We start from the raw sequence: 19,337 nt of genomic DNA, 5'->3' as shown, positions 1-19,337 counted from the left end.
CTGAAAACAGCAGAGAAAACGGCTGGTCTTCTCATCACACATTGCATAAATTAGTTATTCCAACGTCTAGTTTTCCTTAAGTAATCTCAAAAAACTTCCATTAGAAAATAATACTGTAACAGCATGTGAAGCACTAAAATAACTGCACTGTCAAACAAGGATGGATCTTAAAAAATATCTTAAGGATTGGTTACCTCAAGCAATTTGATGTTGAGAAAGAAATAAGGTGTCTGGTTTATGTTACTGCAGGCAAAAAAACTACTCGTTTTCAACTCTAGTCCTTTGCTGACAAGAACTCAAATAGAATACAGGCAGTCCCCGGGTTACGTACAAGATAGGGACTGTAGGTTTGTTCTTAAGTTGAATCTGTATGAAAGTCGGAACTGGCGTCCAGATTCAGCCGCTGCTGAAACTGACCAGCAGCTGACTACAGGAAGCCCGAGGCAGAGTTGCTCTGCCCCGGGCTTCCTGGAATCAGCCTCTGATCAGTTTCAACAGGCTGAATCTGGACGCCAGTTCCGACTTACATACAGATTCAACTTAAGAACCCCAAGCGTCCCCAAGTCAGCTGCTGCTGAAACTGATCAGCGGCTGATTCCAGGAAGCCCGGGGCAGAGCAACTCTGCCTCGGGCTTCCTGTAGTCAGCGCTGGTCAGTTTCAGCAGAGGCTAACTTGGGGACGCCTGGGGCAGAGCAGCTGGGGTGCTGCTGGGTTGCTCCAGTAGCGCCGAGGAGCGGCGCTACTGGACCAACCCAGCAGCATCCCAGCTGCTCTGCCCCAGGCGTCCTGATTCAGCCGCTGCTGAAACTGACCAGCAGCGGCTGAATCAGGACGCCTGGGGCAGAGCAGCTGGGGTGCTGCCGGGTTGGTCCAGTAGTGCCCAGAGCGGCGCTGCGGGACCAACCGGCAGCGCCCCAGCTGCTCTACCACAGGTGTCCGGAGAAAAGCCTGGTCTGCTGGGGGGCGGGGGAGGGGGGGGGAGGGGCAGGCGTACTAGCAGACCAGGGAGACGCGGGTGGCGGACCGAGACGCACCGCGGTCCCGCCACCCGGGTGCTCCGTGGCTTTGCTCCGCGTCTCCCTGGTCTGCTGGAGACCAGCAGACCAGGGAGATGGGGAGCGAAGCCTCTGAGGACGCCGGCAGCGGGACAGAGGCAGACCAGGGAGACGCGGAGCAAACCCCGTTCATAACTGCCTATACTGTATAATGTATTTGTAAATGAAGAACTGTATTCATTTACTTAGGTATAGGTAGATCTATGGTGCTCAACACCACAATGTCTGAACATAAAGGCAGATTACTAAATTTCATGTGTGTCTGTAATGAAAAGCATGATTTTAATAGCCAAGTGAAATTCATTTTGTATTGTTTTAATAGCTACTGCTTCTCTAGGAGCTTTTCTTTGAGAGAGAGGAATAAAAGCTTTTATCTAAATGATGTTTTAGGGCTGCATTTTGCATCGAGACTTCCCCCTTTCTCTTCTGCACTAGAGAAAGGACATATACTGTTTTGCAAAGCTCAAAGGGATAGTCATCAATCAAACTATAAATTAATGAACGCCACTGCTGGTATCAGCAACATCCAGACTGCAGGAAATGCTTAACTTTTCTCATCACATTTCCTATTTCTGTGTGGAAAAAAGCAAAAAAGGATGGAAATAAATATTTCAAATAAAATTTGCAACACAATGAAAATACTGTATGATTGTGGGTCTCCTCTTTGATATAGATTTGAAATTCTAGGCACGTCAGCCACAGAAATACAGAGATTGAGAAGACAGGTGGCAGTTGAGAGATGAGGGTTATTACATGTAATGTAGACTGAGTGCTGCAAAAGGACCTATAAACAAATGAATCTTGGGAAAAGGCAAGCAGATGAGGCCTTTGTGAGGTGTCACTTAAAGCCAAAATGTAATGCTCAATTTCAACTCAGTGACAAGTGGATTAAAAGAGTGGCCAGGGGGATGACACATAGATCGCTTTCTTAGCCAATATGGGGATGTTCATTTCTTATCAGGAAACAAACGGGGTTAAATCTTCTGTAAATCATTTAAATGAAATATAAAACAAGAGGGACTTTCAGATTTAAACCAGAGTATTAACCACTTTATAGAGCACTGTTCCTATGTATTACTGCCCTTACAAGGAAATAAGGCAAGTCTCCAATGCACATTTTAAAAGGACAATTATCAACCACATGAATGACCCTCTGTAGCATATTTTACCTAAGTTCAACTCCCGTTTTATGTCAGTTCAAACACCTGTGGTTTCAGACATCAACCTAAATGCTCAGATTTGTTTTGGGCTCGAGTGGCCAAAGATGCAGGAAGGTACATTTAGCACAGAGCAGCATCTCTGTCAGCAGTTACAGGAATTCTGGATGGCAACTAACAGGCCCCAAAACTGCCTGTTTAACAGAAGACAGAAAGCTTACTTTTCTGTATTTTGGAGGCAATATTTAAATTTTACAACTAACTCCAAAAAGCTAACTGCAATTAGGCAATAGCTTCCGCAAGACAAGCCAACACTTTAAAAGCTGTACTGTTGTTCAAGCCTTTGGATAAGCTGTTCAACAAGACTGCATCACCTAATATCATGGTACAATTGTTCTGCTCAAGCTTAAATTTAAACCAGAAGTAAGTGCTGAACTAGGAGACAACACACAATAAGGGCCTGCATTCCAATCAGCAACATACAATCATAGTTCCCTCCAGCAAAAGAAGGATTTGACGATTAAAGGCTAAGCAATAAAAGCATTTCATACTCAGGCACCGGTTGAAGATGAAAAGGACAGAGGATGGGGGTATTCTCAATCTGCGCAGAAAATCTTCCTGAGTTATGACTTGATTCTCCAGCATCACATGGCCCTTTACAGACAGCCTGGCCTCTGCAAAGTACCTTCCGAGTTTGCACTTGAGATGAAGAAAGCTTTGCCAATGGCCTCTGTAAGTCACCACCTCCGGGATTTGGAGCATTTTGTATTGCACTATCATTTAAAACAGAAAATAAAACAAATGCATAAAAACACTGCAAAAACCACCCTGAACAAATGATCAAATGCATCTAAAAATCCATAATTTTATTACAACCCAGAGCAAAATAAAGTGTCATTAGGTATGTTTAGTTAATCAAAGAACACAGCACACATAAAGAAGTTATACTGACCTTTTCTAAAAGGAATATTAACTGTTCTATAAACTACTCTCTCACCTGGTTGGTCTGCCAAACACCACATTTATTAACAGGACACAGTGCAAGTACCATCTGTTTACTCAAGATCTGAAGGAAGGGATGTGTGGAAAGTCTTGTCCCAGGGAAGGGTTGAGGATTTATTGGGTTTTAATATCTACTGCAGCACTATTGACATGTTTTTAGATCCCTGGGGAATTGCCTCTTGCTACAGTTTACTCAAGGCAGCAGTTGTGAGATTTTATATTTGTGTTTCTAAATTAAGGGTTCAAGCAATAAACACATTTTATTACAAAAAACATAGAATTGTTATACACAAGGCTCAAGAAAACAATAAGTACGTGTATATAACACCGTAGGCAAATATTTTTAAATTTTACATTTATATCATATTACACTATTTACACCACATTCAGCTTTAACATCAACACCATGAAAAACCACCGTGAAAGATGACTGACTTTTTTTGTCACATTGATAAATCAATGATTCTATCAACGATTCTGCGGCTCTAGAAATAGAAAGAGCTTCCATTTAGGGACGTAAGCAACTAGTCGACTATCGGATAAGCTTATTGGATAGCTGAGTAGTGACTCGACTGGTCACTTCCCTCACCCTTGCTGCCTCTATCAGACAGAGGCTGTCGGGGAGGAGGAGCCAGTTCCCCCCATCTCTGGGGTGCCGCCTGCCCTGCCCCCCACTGCCTCTATCAGAGACAGCGGGGTGGGGTGTGGGGGAGCCATAGGGGAGGCTGCTGCGAAGCTGCCTGCTTCCTCCACGCACAGGGGCTGCTGCTGCCGCCAAGCAGCCCCTGTTCACAGCAGCCATGGGCAGGGACTGCTGGACTCAGCACGAGCCAGGATCAAGCAGTACCGGCTCATGCTGGTCTGGGATGCTGCAGCTCTGGATTTTCAATGTAGCTAATCTAGTGTCATCTGAAGAAGTGGGTTGTGCCCACGAAAGCTCACGATACCATCTATAAACATGTTTTGTTAGTCTTTAAGTGCTACTAGACTATTTGTTGTTTTTTACGTTTTTTCTGTTACAGACTAACTCTGCTACCCCTCTGATACATTTAAAATGCAGAGCAGCAGTGCGGGTGGCTCCCAGAGTCATCATGAGCTGGGACTGCTCAGTTCCAGCTTGAACTGGCTTCTAGAGCTACCCCTGTAGCGCAGTCCTATCCTCTAAATGCATAGATTATACAAATTGTATCATCTATATACAATTAGCTAGGTAACCGCAATTTAACATCCTTATTTCAATTGTTTAGTGGCAGGATACCATTCCACCTAACAGGGCACTTTGTCTCAGTCTAAGCTCAGTTCACAATCCCTTGGCTAGTGTGAACTGGAAGCTACATAGAGGCAGTACATGCAACATCTTGGAAAAGGGCCTCACATCTCACTTCCCCAGGGCTAGAGCTGTGGGCCACGCTGCGGGCAGCTGCTCCTCCAGCTGCCCTGGCTGGGGCCAGAGCACAAGCTGAAATGTAGGCAGCTGCTCCTCCAGCAGCCCTGGTTAGGGCCAGAGCTGGAGCCACATGGCGGGTGGCTGTCGGAGCCAGAGGCGGAACCATGTGTGCAGCCCCATGGAGGGTAGCAGCTGTTCCAGCAGCCCCAACAAATGGAAGTTGATCCTTCCAGGCTGGAGCATCTCTGCCTGTGGCACGTGAGCCCGCTGGTTGGCTGTAAGCAGTAAGCATCATCACCCAGTAATCCCTATTTTGAATAGGAGTTTAATAGTTGGGCTTTATTGTTTTATATTGCGTGCGTACGATTGGTTTTGTTTTTAAACCACCCAGCTGGTGGTTTTTCTTGAGCTTTTTAAAGATTTTAAGAACTATTTTTTTTGTATTTTATAGGAATACCTATAATTATTTTTAAATTTTTATTTAAATGACAATTTTTTAAGTTGCTTTATTATTGACAAAGGAATTTAGGGTGTTTATTTTGGGTTTCTCTTTTTCTTTTCACTTATTTTATGTTTAATATTAATCACTTAAGGAAAAAAAGTTAAACTTGGAAGAGTTAACTAACAAAGTTAAGGCTGTCAATAGATGCTCACTACCAGATAGAGTAGATGTCGGTTTTGCAAATGAATAAAATAATTGAGTGGATTTTTAGCGGAATTTTTAAAAAGCTGATTTATTTTACATGTATAATATTTTTTAAAAGTATTTTTTGAAAATCTGAGATCCCTTGCTATATTTATTATGAAAGACTAAATACTTTAAACTTTCTTGGCTTACCTTTTACTAGATGAAGTTTTTAACTTTTTTGTTTTTAAAATTATTTTAGACTTTCAAAGAGCTTTGGGTGTGTGTGTATAAATTGTAAGTTATGAACAAATGACTCATTTAAGTTGCTTATATTTCTAAATTGCTATTCATTTTTATATTTAAGCTTTGACCAAAGTTGTTTTTTTTCCAGCTGAGATCTCTTTGATAACTGTATTTTAGCAATGTTTAGCTCCATCTTTTCCTTCCATGTTTCAGCTGTCTGATCTTAACTATTTTTTTTTATAATAGTTAAACAATTTAAATGGGATTGTTCTTGTACCTGCTGCAACCATCGCAATTCATTATTTATAGGATCATTTGTTAGGAAGCACCCATTTCCTTCAGAATGACTGTAAGGCCTCCCGAGTTATGTTACATAGTGCAGGGGTGGTCAATAAGCAGATTGCGGGACAAATACAGGACACTGGCACTTAGGGTCAGCCATAATAATAAAGATGCAAAGGTGATATACATAAAATAAAATGTGAATATATTTGTTAGTAACTTGTGGGTTAGTAACTGATGGACACAACAGTGGCACACATCCGAACAAGCTCACATGACCTCAATATTGGTGTACAAGACAAAACTCAGTCCACCCATGGATGGAAAATCATTGGCTTTGTCTACACTGCAGGGTTTTTGCGCAAAAAGCTTTTTGCGGAAGAGATCTTCTGCAAAAACGTCTTGCACAAAAGCACATCCAGAACTCAAAAGCGCATCACAAAAGCAATGTGCTTTTGCTCAAGAGAGTGTCCACACTGCATGAATGCTCTTGCGCAAGAAAGCTCTGATGGCCATTAACAGAATGGCCATCAGAGAACCTGTGCTTTTTCTGATAGGCTCTTTTTGTGCAAGAAACCCCTGCGGAGCGTCCACACATGACTTTCTGCGCAAGAGCTGTAGCGCAAAAAGGAGTTATTCCTCATGGGGAGAGGAATAACTCTACCAGCAAAAGCCCTCTGTCCTGTCAATTTATTGTATTTTTTTCGTGCAAAAACGCACTTGAGGTGTGGACGCTCTGCCAGGTTTTGTGCAAAACTCTTGCAGTGTAGACATAGCCTTAGAGGGAACACTGGACAGCAGTGTGGGGGGGTGGGGGGACCAGGTGGAGGTGCCTGGTTCCTACTACATTGAAGCTGCAGAGCCACAGCAGAGGTAGGTCCTGGATCCGGTATGAGCCAGGACAGAGTGCCTTTCTTTATAGACTAATTGTGTAGTCAATACAAATTGTATCAACTACATGATTAGCCAGTTACCCGCCTCTTAACATCCTTATTTCACAGCTATACAGTGAAACCCTGATTATCCAATCTAATTGAAACTGGGGTCAGATAGGATAAGCAAAAAAACTGGATAAATTGGAAATGGGCAGCTGGGACTCAGACTGTCACCCCTGGGAAGCAGGGTACCATGATTTTTCAGCATGTCCACCTGGGCTTGGTACCTGCAAGTCTGCGGGTCAGGAGGTATGATGCGCAGTTAACAGAGGGACCACACAGCTGTCATAGGGATCATATGGTATTTCTTTACATAATGTACAGTTAACCTGTGGAATGCTGCGAAGACTATAACAGGGTTCAAAAGAGAACTAGGTAAGTTCATGGAAAATAAATCCATCAACGGCTGTTAGCTAGGATGGGCAGAAATGCAAAACTATGCACTGAAGTGTTCCTAGCCTTTGTCTGCCAGAAGCTGAGAATGGGCAACAAGAGATAGATTACTTGATTATTTGTTCTGTTCATTCCCTCTCAAACATCTGGCATTGGCCACTGTCAGAAGGATGGATACTGCTCAGGAGTAAGAGGCTGACAACTATTCTCTTACCCTTGAGAATGTCTTTTATCCCCCAAGAAGCCCTTTGTCTTAAGTTCCCATGTATCTACAATCAGTGATTCCTCACCCATCCAACACACTGGTCTATGGAGAAGAAAATGGGTTTGAATGGGGTTTAGAAGTAAACGGGTCTAACATTATCCCTGAAATATGGGTAAATGGGTGCTCTCTCAAGCTATTGTCCTCTTTCCTACACACAACTGATCCCTGCATGAATTAATTCTTTATAATCATACATCAATGTATTATATTCGTGAATTTTTACATAGTAACTCCATGATGATCACATGGGCTACTTCTCTTCTACCAAAGGAACAAAGCACAATTAAAAACATTTCCTGCCTCCTGACATGTAATCACTAAACAGAACTAGATTTTGTAGTTTAAATACCATTTACTGAAGTCAATCTGCAAAGAATGGTCAACAGTAAGATCAGTTGGGCAGGCAGGATGGACTTTCATAGGATCTCCTCCAAGATTCTTCACTGCTTCCCTCATGGCGGCAAAATCCACCATTGCAGGAATTCCACTAACACAGGACAAAGAAATAACACTTTACATGTATGACGATGCATTGGCAACGCTGTAAAATAAAGATAACTTTGGAAGCCTGTTTTTAAATTTACCATTCATAGCAATCTATTTGAATACCATTACATAATGCTTGTTTTTCTTTGTCTAACATGTTTTAAGGAACATTTATATGTTGGGTTTGTTTAACTATATCTAAATAAAACTGAATAATTCTAATCCTAAAAATAATCAACACCACATTTCAAGATTGTATGTCAACATGAACATGCAAATTCTTTGGCCAATTGATTACACTTGCATATTCCTTTTATCTTGTTAGGCTCCTGAATAGTGAGGAAACCTTAGCATACTACCCACTTTCAGATATATGCTAGCTGTACATCATCACTTTGCTACACAAATAAATGCCTATGTTACATATTTTAATACTACTTTACAATTTGTAGTTTTCACTTATTACAGAAGTATTCACTTATTATAAGCAGTATTCATTCACTTATAGCAGTATAGTCTAAACGGTGCTTGGTCCTGTCGTGAGGGCAGGGGACTGGATTCGATGACCTCTCAAGGCCCCTTCCAGTTCTAGTGTTCTATGATTCATTTCTGGATCTCAGAGCGTATTACAAAAGTGGTTAAGTACTATTATCCCCATTTCAGAGATGAAAGTATGCTCTTCAAAGACAACATACAAAACTAAAGGAAAGGAGAAGAATACGGAGGTAAATTGTTATTTTATGAAAATCTTATTTGATTTGTTAACTACTATCTCTCTCTATATATTCAAAAATGGTTTTTTCCTGGCCGGACCACAGAATGTTCCTGCCAGGCGACAGAACGACATCATCATTGTCATCAACAGGCTCTCTCAGCGGAGAAACAGTAGCCAGAGAGAGGGGGGTCGGGGGAGTGTGGTGAGCAGAGGATGCAGCCCCTTAGTATTTTTATTTTACTAGGATACTTTTCAAGAGATAAGTTAGGTAAAGTAATATATTTTATTGGACCTGCTTCTGTTTGCTTTTGAGCACAGACTGAGTTCTTCTCTGTTCTGCTTGACTATTTGACAAATAAATACCTGCCTACCTTGGCAAAAATCAAATCTTAGATTAGTATTTTGTAGGTGCTTAAGGATTACCCTTTTAGTTGCCTCATATCTCAATAATCTATAGGTAACATTCTAATGGACAAAATGAGCTTTTATTTATGTATGTAGGCAAACTGGCTTCAACAGACCATATGCACCAGTAAAATAAGCAGGATTTGACCTTAGGTATCACAAATAAGATTTTTAAACATTTCACTGCATTATTACCCAATCCTGCTACAGTTTAAGTACCACCAAACTCATTCTTTGACCTTTATTCTGCAAGTTATACCATGCAGACAGACACCTTTCCCTTCATGGTGTCCCACTGAATTTAGCATAGTTCCATGAGGGCACAGGTATCTGCTTTCATGGACCAACTTGCAGGATCACAGGCTTTACTGGCATAAAATGTAGGAACATCAAAGGTGCACTAAATTAATTATATATATATATATATATATATATATATATATATATATATATATATATATATATATATATATATATATATATATATATATATATAATTTCATTCACTACTGAAATGCTTAAATTTTGCAAAGGCCACCTCATTTTGTTTTTAGTCCTGAGACAAGACAGGTAACCTCACGGAGCATGGTGAACCAGGACATAGTTAGAAAACAAAGAAAAACATAATAAAAAGAGAAAATATCTCACGTAAAATCTTGAAGAAGGACTCTGGCAGGAGAAAAGGGCACTTCAACATTATTCTGTTTTGTTTTCCAGTCTAAAATGTTCATAGCATCTTCCTTTTTTACAAAGAAGCCGTCACAGTTGCGGACAGCAGTTTCCAGCAGTACCCGTATGCAATAAGGCAGAATATCTGGTTATGAGAGAGTAAATGACACAACCAAGGAAACACTTTTAACCTATTTGTTTTAAATAATACCACCTTACTATACTAAAGAGATTTGACAAACCATACAGTGAAACTCATTCCAATCCCACAAATGCACAGGAATGCAATATAGTTACATGGAAACGCTAAATCAACCTGCATTTGTTCTCTCTATTATTATTTTATAGCACTCCAATGAATGCAACTGTGTTTCACAGAAAAGAGGAAGACCTGGTCTTTAGAATGGAAAGCTTTTTTAAAAAAGGCCTTGTTCCTTCAATGAGCTTTGCATATGTGAACCCAGGCAGAGCTCCGCTGAAATCATTGGGATACCACCGAAGTATAGGGGTCCAATCGTACAGATCTCATTGCAGGGTCAGGACATTATTACAAATAGACCAAAATATGTGAGGGTGACAAACAGTGGAGTAGGATGAAAAAAATGAAGGCTACAACAATATAATTGGGAGCGTGCTCATTTGAGAGGTTTGGGGATGTTGTTTTAAATATATAAAATCAACACTAAATAGTAAATCACTTATTGTAGGCACTGCAGAACAGGTGGGTTTTCAAGAAGGATTTGAATAGAAGAGAATAATGGCTTGATGGAACACAGAAGCAATGATACCACATGTATAGAATGAATGAAAGAGAAGACATGGAGAGGCTGGTAGAAGAAATGACTGTAAGGAGTGCTAAGGCTGGTATCACTGATAAATCAGAAGAAATGACACAATGAGACTACACTGTTTATTAATAATACAGGCAATTTTTTGCATTTAATTACTTTTCAATATCAAGTTAGAATTGACTTTAATGCCAGAATATGGATTGCTCTGTGCAGTTTCCCCCTCATTCATAGAAAAAAGGTGGCAATAAGAAATAATTTCAGTGTGGGGTCTAAAAGTGGAAGAAATGTAGACTTAAACTGTCTACTCTGCTATTACTTTAGATTACATTAAAGACTGGGAGAAATTTTCAAGGATGGAAAACACAGGAGGGACAGCCTAAAAAAGAAAGGTCTGCCAATCACCACTGAAGGCAGAAAAGGAGAACATTTAGGTACTCAATTTTCAGGTCATTCACTCACAAACATAATTCTACTCCGCACAACTCAAGTGGTCAAATAATACAATAATAAGGGGAAGTATAAAGAGTTGTAGATAACTGGTCAAACAGGTTCATGTATTAGTGTTTCAGCTCTAGAGACCAAAGCTCAGCTCTGAATAATGTTAACAGATGAGTTTGGCTGTTTCAACTAGGCATATAAAATCCCATTCAATTAGTTAACAGGTTAAGCATTAAATTTAACCAGTTAACTTATTAAACTGATGGGAAGGTGTAAGAGGGGGGGAATGCTCTGACCAGGCTGGAACACCCGTTAGCTGTGCGTGCAGGCCAGGTGTGCTGTGGATAAGAGCTGCTCCAGCTACCATTGGTTAACTATTCACATCCCTAGTTTCAACAGAGACCATGGACTTTGTCTGCCTACAAACTATTGCATCAATGTTTGGTGGCTTCAGTTACATTAGATACATTTTACCAAGCAGTCACTGAAATTCTCTAATTAGATAATTCATATAAAAAGCAAATTGAACAGAAATCTGATTAAAATAAATGTGATGTCACCATACCATTCAAATTACCAGAACAAAATAATCTTATCTTGTCGACTGTATTCTTCTCTTTAATGAATAATAAAGGAATTTCAATGCACTACCTTTCTAGTTACATAGTTCAAAAGTCCAAAAGACAGAAGATTTTTCAGTCTGTCACGGACGTACAATTTTTTCATAACTTCATACTTGTGCTCCCACTTCAAATATTATGACAACCAGACTCTCTATAGCAATTTAGAACCAACAAAATTGATGGACCATTTAAACTGTAGAACAGAGAGTCACAAATGAGATGGAGGATGGATGACTTGGTAAGATACAAGTTCTAGGATAACTACCCAAATGCGGTCTCAGGGCCCTGGTTTGGAACTCCCATCTTTCAGAAATATATGTTTGATAATTTTGAAGTCCCTCATATTTACTGGAAGAGAGGGTTTTCTTCCTTTTCCAACTCAGCACTCTAACTATTGAAGAGAGTCATTACTTTACTCCTTCAAAGGAAATGCAAATGACTCACTAGGAATACATCCTTTTGAAGCTAAGCCCTGCAGAGAGAAACCAATTACCTATTTCATGAGTAGCTATTGATTAGCTACTCATAAAAATTCCAGTTCAAAGACCTCCAAACTATAAAAATAATCTAATCTTTTCCATAAGCCCTCTAGTTTTGAGCTAAGAATAGTATGATCTTGTGACCACAATAGAAGTTTCTTTGGTGGAGTGCTGAAGGACTAGTATGGTCAGAGCCCATACTAAAGACAGTGGGGCTGACCTCTGGTAAGCTTATTAGTATGTAATTAGGTTCTTTGAATTGTTTAATATTTTATCTGTATTCTTTGTTTATACCTAATGATTAAATATACTTGGATAGGGAGTGCTTATGTTAATTGCATTGTTAACTATCTCTAAAAGAAAAAAGCAAAGCATGCAGCCTGACATCGATGGTGAATTTATAGCAGTGGTCCCCAACACAGTGCCTGTGGGCGCCATGGTGCCCGCTGGGGTATTTATGTGCACTCGCCAAGTGCTCGGGGCTGGTCCTGGGTGCACTGCGCATGGGTGGCACCGGCCCCGGGCGCGCAGCGAATGGGCAGCCCCGCACCCGTGCGCGTGGTGCCTGGGGAGCACCGGTCCTGGGTGTGCAGCGAATGGGCGGCCCGCCCCCAGGCGTGCGGGGAATGGGCGGCTCTGCGCCCGGATGCACGGCGCATGGGGAGCGCCAGCCCCAGGCGTGCGGCAAATTGGAGGCCCCACTCCCGGGCACGCGGCTATGGGGGGTACCGGCCCTGGGTGTGCAGTGAATTGGCGACCCCGCCCCTGGACGCATAGCGCATGGGGGGCCCCTCCCCCGGGCACCCAGCGCGTGTGTGGCCCCGCCCCCCGGGCACGCGGCAGTTCCAAAAGGTTGGGGACCACTGATTTATAGTATAATCAGGGAACTGTTCAGCCAGGAAATACCCAGTTAGGAAGGAGATCAAAGTAAGTCTCCATACACGTAAGGCAACACCAAGGGAGCTAGAAGCCTGACAGCAAGTACCCTTGCTGCATCACTTAGGGCAGTGATCTCCAACCTTTTTAAACAAAAAATCACTTTCTATTTATGTGCAATACAAGATCTACCTCAAACCCAAATACCCCTACCCTGATTCCTTCCCGCCACTCTGAAGCCCCATCCCTGCTCTACCCTTTCTCCGAGGCTTCACCCTGCTCACTCCATCCGCCTTTCTTCCCCATCTTCACTCACTTTCACCAGCATGGGGTAGGAGGCTGAGGTGCAGGCTCTGGGAAGGAGTTTGGGTACCCCCTGCTCTGCCTCTCTCAGTGGCTGCAGGAACACACCAGCCACTTCCAGAAGCAGCAATTACCATAGAGGGTCAGGGCTGGGACAGGGGTTCAGGAAGCAGGCTCTGGCTGGGCACTATATAATTGAGATGGCTTATGGGTGTGGAGCAGTGGGGTTAAAGCAGGCTTACCCTGTCATGAGCCTGCACCACTCCTGAAAGCAGCTGGCATGTACAGCAATGGCTCCATGTGCCGACAGTTTCTACCGGTCACAGAACCCCACTACTGATCAATGGGACCTGCAGGAGTGGTGTCTGCAGGCAAAGACAGGCAGAGAAGGGGTCTCCACATGCTTTCTCAGTGGCTGCAGGAACACACCAGCCACTTCCAGAAGCAGCAATTACCATAGAGATAACGACCCCAGCCACAACAGGTTAGGCATTTTAGAACTCACTACTCAAAGAATTAAATTTAAGCATAAGAGAGAAATGAAACTTATGAAATGCACAGACCAGTCACAAACCAAAACTAACACACTTCATAAGCGGTTAAAGAAGTAAAAACAACAACCCACGTATATGTTGGGTCGGGAGACGAGAGTGATGGACAGTGTGTGTGAGTGTAAGACTGACAGAGAGACACAGTGTGTGAGAGTGACAGATATTTACACTGCCAAGTTCCCTCCCTTCCCTTCTCTCTGTGTGGAGATCGGGTACATGAATAAGAGGGGAGGAGACACCCTGATATCACTGCCCCCCTCTTTCCCCTCCCACACCCTGCATAGCAAGCAGGAGGCTCTTGGGGGGAGGAACGGTGCAGCTCCAAGCAGAGGGGTGGAGCAGCATGACAGTGGATGGAGGGGCAACTGAAGTGCTAGCTCTTGATAACTTCCTAGCCAAACCAGTCAGGATCATCTGATAGAAGCTCCAAGATCGCGATCTACTGGTCAGTGACCACTGACTTAAGGGAAATGCATTCGGCTCTAAACTGTAACACAAGGAAACCCTCAAAGAAACAGGAGAGTGTCTTTAGAGTAAATAGGTCAGTGATACACAAATGTAGAAGAATTATGTGATAACACCATAAATTCATTTCAGTGCATTTATTTACAAGAGAGGTAACAGAGTAGGGATGTAAGCTGTTCCGGCTCGCGCCTGGTCTCCCCCACAGCGCTTCAGCTTTTTAAATGTATGAAGAGCTGGCAAGAGCTGCTTGTCATGCTGGCAAGCTCTTCATACATGTAAAAGGCAGAGCCGCGGAGAGGTTAACTCCCAGGGCCAGGAGCTAACCCCGTTGCAGCTCCGCGATTTCCTCCGCTTATCGACTAACTGATTAGTAAATTAAACTCCATTTAACATCCCTAACACAGAGTTTGTGTTTTTGTCATCACTTGTTAACTCTGTAACAGAAGTAGTGATTTTCTGTAATGGAAATGTTTTCTATGACTTACTGAAAGCATTCAAAATAAAGATCAAGTAGCATCTCTCACTGCTCTCATAGCACAAAAGCTTGGTGAAGCATCATTTCTTTCATCTCACAACAAGCTACTACTCAACTTTTTAGCTCCTCCTCCTGCATCACATAACTGGTACATATTTACCAGTGGAACCATACGAATAAAAAGCTATTCAAAAGTAGTATTACCATACTTGGTGCCTCCAAGTTTAGGGATATTGTAGAACTTCTTTTCTGGGTTGCCGTTTAATCTTTCAATTAAGTACTGGAACGGAAATTCTGAAAAATAATGCAGCAAATTATGAAGTGGAAAGAAAAGATGGTGCAGCGGTTCAGGCAGTAGCCTGGGACTCAAACGAATGCAGTTCTATTCCCTGTTTCACCAGAGATGTCCCTGTTTCACCAGAGATGTCACTGTGTGACGCTGGACAAATCACTCAGGGCCAGATCTTTAGGTGCTTAAATAGGTACCAACTAGGATTTTCAAACCTCTTAAGGAATGAGGCTTTCAATAGGAGTCAGACATGTAGAAACCTTTGTAAGTCCCACTACATATCTAAATACCATTACAAATATGGCATCTAGTCTCTATATAGGGTATGTCTACACTACCACCCTAGTTCGAACTAGGGTGGTTAATGTAGGCAACCGGAGTTGCAAATGAAGCCCGGGATTTGAATTTCCCGAGCTTCATTTGTATCTTGCCAGGCGCTGCCATTTTTAAATGTCCGCTAGTTCGGACTCCGTGCCCGCGGCTACACGTGGCACGAACTAGGTAGTTCGGATTAGGCTTCCTATTCCGAACGGCCCCCTCAGGGATTGAACTCACAACTGTGGGTTTAGTAGGCTAATGCTCAAACCATTGAGCTAGCCACTTTATTAACAGACCTTATTTACCAAGGGAAGAGAAAAAAGTCTGTAGAAAAGAACTGCATATTAATTTGAAATTGTTTTCAATATGAATGGTATTTACAAAAATAATATTTATTGCCACTCAATTGATATTAATGTAAGTGGACAAAAATGTTAATAACGTTTTAGGGAGGCCCAAAGAACATACATAAGAAATTCAATTTTGTTTTAAAAACAAAAGTTAAAACTTGATACCACCCACAACCAGCCTTACAAGGATTAATGGAATAATTCCAGTGAGTAAAGTTAAATATAAGGCTACGTCTTCACTGGCCCCTTTTCCGGAAGGGGCATGTAAATTTCACCAGTCGTCGTAGGGAAATCCGCGGGGGATTTAAATATCCCCCGCGGCATTTAAATAAAAATGTCCGCCGCTTTTTTCCGGCTTTTAAAAAAGCCGGAAAAGAGCATCTACACTGGCCCCGATCCTCCGGAAAAAGTGCCCTTTTCCGGAGGGTCTTATTCCTACTTCAAAAAAGCGGCGGACATTTTTATTTAAATGCCGCGGGGGATATTTAAATCCCCCGCGGATTTCCCTACTACGATAGGTGAAATTAACATGCCCCTTCCGGAAAAGGGGCCAGTGTAGACGTAGCCTCAGTGTTTGCAGGAAAATGGACGTCATTGATTTTAAAAGATTGTACCAGCAATAGAAGCTTAACTTTTTTAGTGATCTGCCTTGGTTCTTTGGTCACATTTTCTCTATAATGTAAATGCAGCATCATGGGCACTTCACAGATTATTTTACTTTTATGATAATTTAATACAATGATGACAGGTTCTACTAACAGCTGATCATTTAGACCCTAACTCTGAAAGGCAAACATGCCTGAGTAGCACATTACTCACTTGCTAAATGTATTTACAGGATAAGGAAATTAAAAAGGAACTGGAAATGGTCAACAATAACAGAAGAACGTGGACATAATCATTTTAAAAATACAGTGAGATACTTAGGGAGATAAAATACAGGACTATGTAGCACTTTAAAGACTAACAAGATGGTTTATTAGATGATGAGCTTTCGTGGGCCAGACCCACTTCCTCAGATCAAAAGATTAGTGAGATAGGTATTCACAAACATTTAAAGCAGGGGTGGGGAAGCTCAGACCCCCCAGAGCTGGAGGCAGCCCCCGGCTTGCCAGGATCTGGCCCCCAAGGCTTAAGCCCGCCGCCCCAGCATTGGAGAGCCAGCACTGGTACTCCAGCCCTCCCACTGCCCCACCTGGGGGCTGGAGCAACAAAATCTATTAGGCTGAGCCTCCCTATGCTCTGGTGTAGTAGGGGAATGTAGGGAGTGTCTTTCTCCTCAGTTGAGGGCCACTTCTCACTTGTGTGCAGCCCCAATTGATTTTTCTGTGAATCAGTGGCCCCCAACTTGAAGTGAGACAGCTTAATAAATAGTAACTGCATGAACCAGCCCTTCCACCTTCTGAAGTAATGATCGACATGGCACTCAATTATCTAAGTGATGGGATTTTTAACCCAAGGTTAAAAACTAAAGCCCTATCTGTTCCTTGCTTCTCTACAGGATTGTCAAATACTGCATCTGACGAAGTGGGTCTTTGCCCATGAAAGCTTATGCTCCAACACTTCGGTTAGTCTATAAGATGCCACAGGACTCCTCGTCGCTTTTGCAGCATTGTCAAAGGTACTCAAAAAGAAAACAAGCAGGAGATCCATTGTTTTCAACCCATTTCTGTTGTTAACCCAGGACTTGGAAGAGCTTGGTAAAGACTGAGGGTACGTCTAGACTACCGCGTTTTGTTGACGGAAGTTTTGTCGACAGATACTGTCGACAAAACTTCCGTCGACAAAGAGCGTCCAGACACATTGAGTTCTGTCGACAAAGCAAGCTGCTTTGTCGACAGAACTCCGTAGTCTGGACGCAATGTTACAGGCAATAACACCTTCTGTCGACAGAGTTCTGTCGACAGAAGGTGTTATGCCTCGTAAAATGAGGTTTACCAGCGTCGACAAAACGGCTGAGTTCTGTCGACGTTATGTCAACAGAACTCAGCGGTAGTGTAGACGCTGGTATAGTTTTGTCCACAAAAGTCCAAAAGGTGGGGATAGAATTGAAGAGAAGAAAATCCTCTTTCGCTCTCCTAGGCTCTGTCTACACTGCAAAGCGACAAAACTAGGTAGCCTAGACACACCCTGAAAGACTTGGGGTGTGTCTAGACTACCTAGTTTTGTCGACAAAAGTGGACTTTTGTCGACAAAACAATACCAGCGTCTACACTACCGCGGAGTTCTGTCGACATAACGTCGACAGAACTCCGCGGTTTTGTCGACGCTGGTATACCTCATTTTACGAGGCAAAACACCATCTGTCGACAGAAGGTGTTCTTTCTTGCCTGTAACGTTGCGTCCAGACTACGGAGTTCTGTCGCGGCTTGCTTTGTCGACAGAACTCCATGGGTCCGGACGCAAATTGTCGACGGAAGTTTTGTCGACAAAACGCGGTAGTCTAGACGGACCCTCGGTGACAGACATGCCTGCCCAGAGAAACGTGGGGCCCAGTACATCATGCTCGTGGGGACTCCACCGGCCCGTGTCGCGGCACGAACACTTGGCAGGTGTGTGATGGGCCCTGCTCAGCTCACCCTTCGCTAAGGGGGTCACCCCCCGCCCGTGTCGCAAGGGCGGGGCTTGGCCATTTTGTGGGGGGAGAGAGCTGTGGGGCGGCCCCCGCCCGGCGCGCAGACAAGCCGCGATGGGAGCGCGCAGGCGGAGCGCTACCAGGGCGGGGTGCGCCCGCTACGCAGCCCCGTTAGATCTACACGCCCAGGGGAGACGGGATTCAGCCGTGACCGGCGAGGGGCCGAACAAAGGGCGGCGGATCGGGGAGGGGCGGCGAGCGGGGCAGGCGCCTGCGAACTGGGGAATCGGGGCGCGGCTACGCGGGGCCCGCCTCAGACGCGGGGCCCGTCGGCGGAGGGATCGAGCCCCGCTCGCACTCACCTGGCCGTGCAGGGTCCATCGCGAGCGACCATATTAACTCTACGTGGGGAGGGGGGCGCGGAGGGAGACTGGGGAGGCGGAGGGGGCGGCGCCAGCAGCAAACATCGCGAGATTACCCGTGGATTCCGGCCATCTGATTAGCTGACAGCGAGCGCAACACCTTGGGTCAGGGCAAGAAAGGAAAAACAGCGGTGATCTCGCGAGACCTACGGCGGAGGGGGGGGGGAACGGAGCGAGGCAGCTCTCGCGATACTTCCAGGCTCACTCAAGGAGGGGGTGGTGGCTTGTCTATGGTGGGGCTGGCCTGGGTGCGAGCGTGGGGGGGCCTGGCATCACATTAACAGGGGGATGGGAGCCCTTTCAATCCCTGCTATTGCAAAGGCTTGCTGCTCCTGGTGCATTGCCTGGAGCCAGGCATGCTAGAGCCCTTTCCGCTGCTTCTGTCCAAAGGGCTGCACCTTCCCCAGGGCTGTTGCCTGAGAGTTATAGGGAGGGTGACAGTCCTTTAAATAGAAGCAGTTGAAAGGGTTCATGCATCCCTGGCTCCTAGGCAATGGACTAGCGTGGGGTTGGGAGCAGTGAGCCCTTTCAATAGCTTCTATTAAAGAGCTTGCACCTGCTGAGTGGCTGCCGGGTAATGCATCTGTGGGGAACGTGTGAGCCCTTTAAATAGAAGCAGTTAAGTTGGCTGGTAGCTCCCACCACCACTAGTGCATTGCTAGGGTGACAGGACTTGCAAGCCCTTTTAACTGCTTCTGTTTGAAGGGTTCACACCATGGCTACGTCTACACTGGCATGATTTTGCGCAAGAACTCTTTT

The 19,337-nt window shown here is 43.8% G+C and overlaps 1 protein-coding gene across 1 annotated transcript in view; it reads right to left on the bottom strand.

The window, feature by feature from the left end:
- The window catches only part of IREB2 (iron responsive element binding protein 2), a 63,275-nt gene extending 44,608 nt beyond the window's left edge, over positions 1-18,667 (bottom strand). The window contains exons 1-5 of the mRNA XM_075897605.2: positions 18,519-18,667; positions 14,829-14,918; positions 9,603-9,768; positions 7,698-7,835; positions 2,765-2,986 (exon numbers count right to left, since the gene is read on the bottom strand). Of these exons, the coding sequence (XP_075753720.2) occupies positions 2,765-2,986; positions 7,698-7,835; positions 9,603-9,768; positions 14,829-14,918; positions 18,519-18,537 (635 nt within the window). The 5' untranslated portion in view covers positions 18,538-18,667. The remainder of the gene's footprint in view (positions 1-2,764; positions 2,987-7,697; positions 7,836-9,602; positions 9,769-14,828; positions 14,919-18,518) is intronic.
- Positions 18,668-19,337: the final 670 nt, after the last annotated feature.

This window comes from Pelodiscus sinensis, chromosome 14, assembly GCF_052426305.1.
Source record: "Pelodiscus sinensis isolate ZL-2025 chromosome 14, ASM5242630v1, whole genome shotgun sequence".
Classification (NCBI taxonomy): Eukaryota; Metazoa; Chordata; order Testudines; family Trionychidae; genus Pelodiscus; species Pelodiscus sinensis.
The sequence above is the reverse complement of the archived record's forward strand: the minus strand, read 5'-3'. Positions and strand labels throughout refer to the sequence as shown.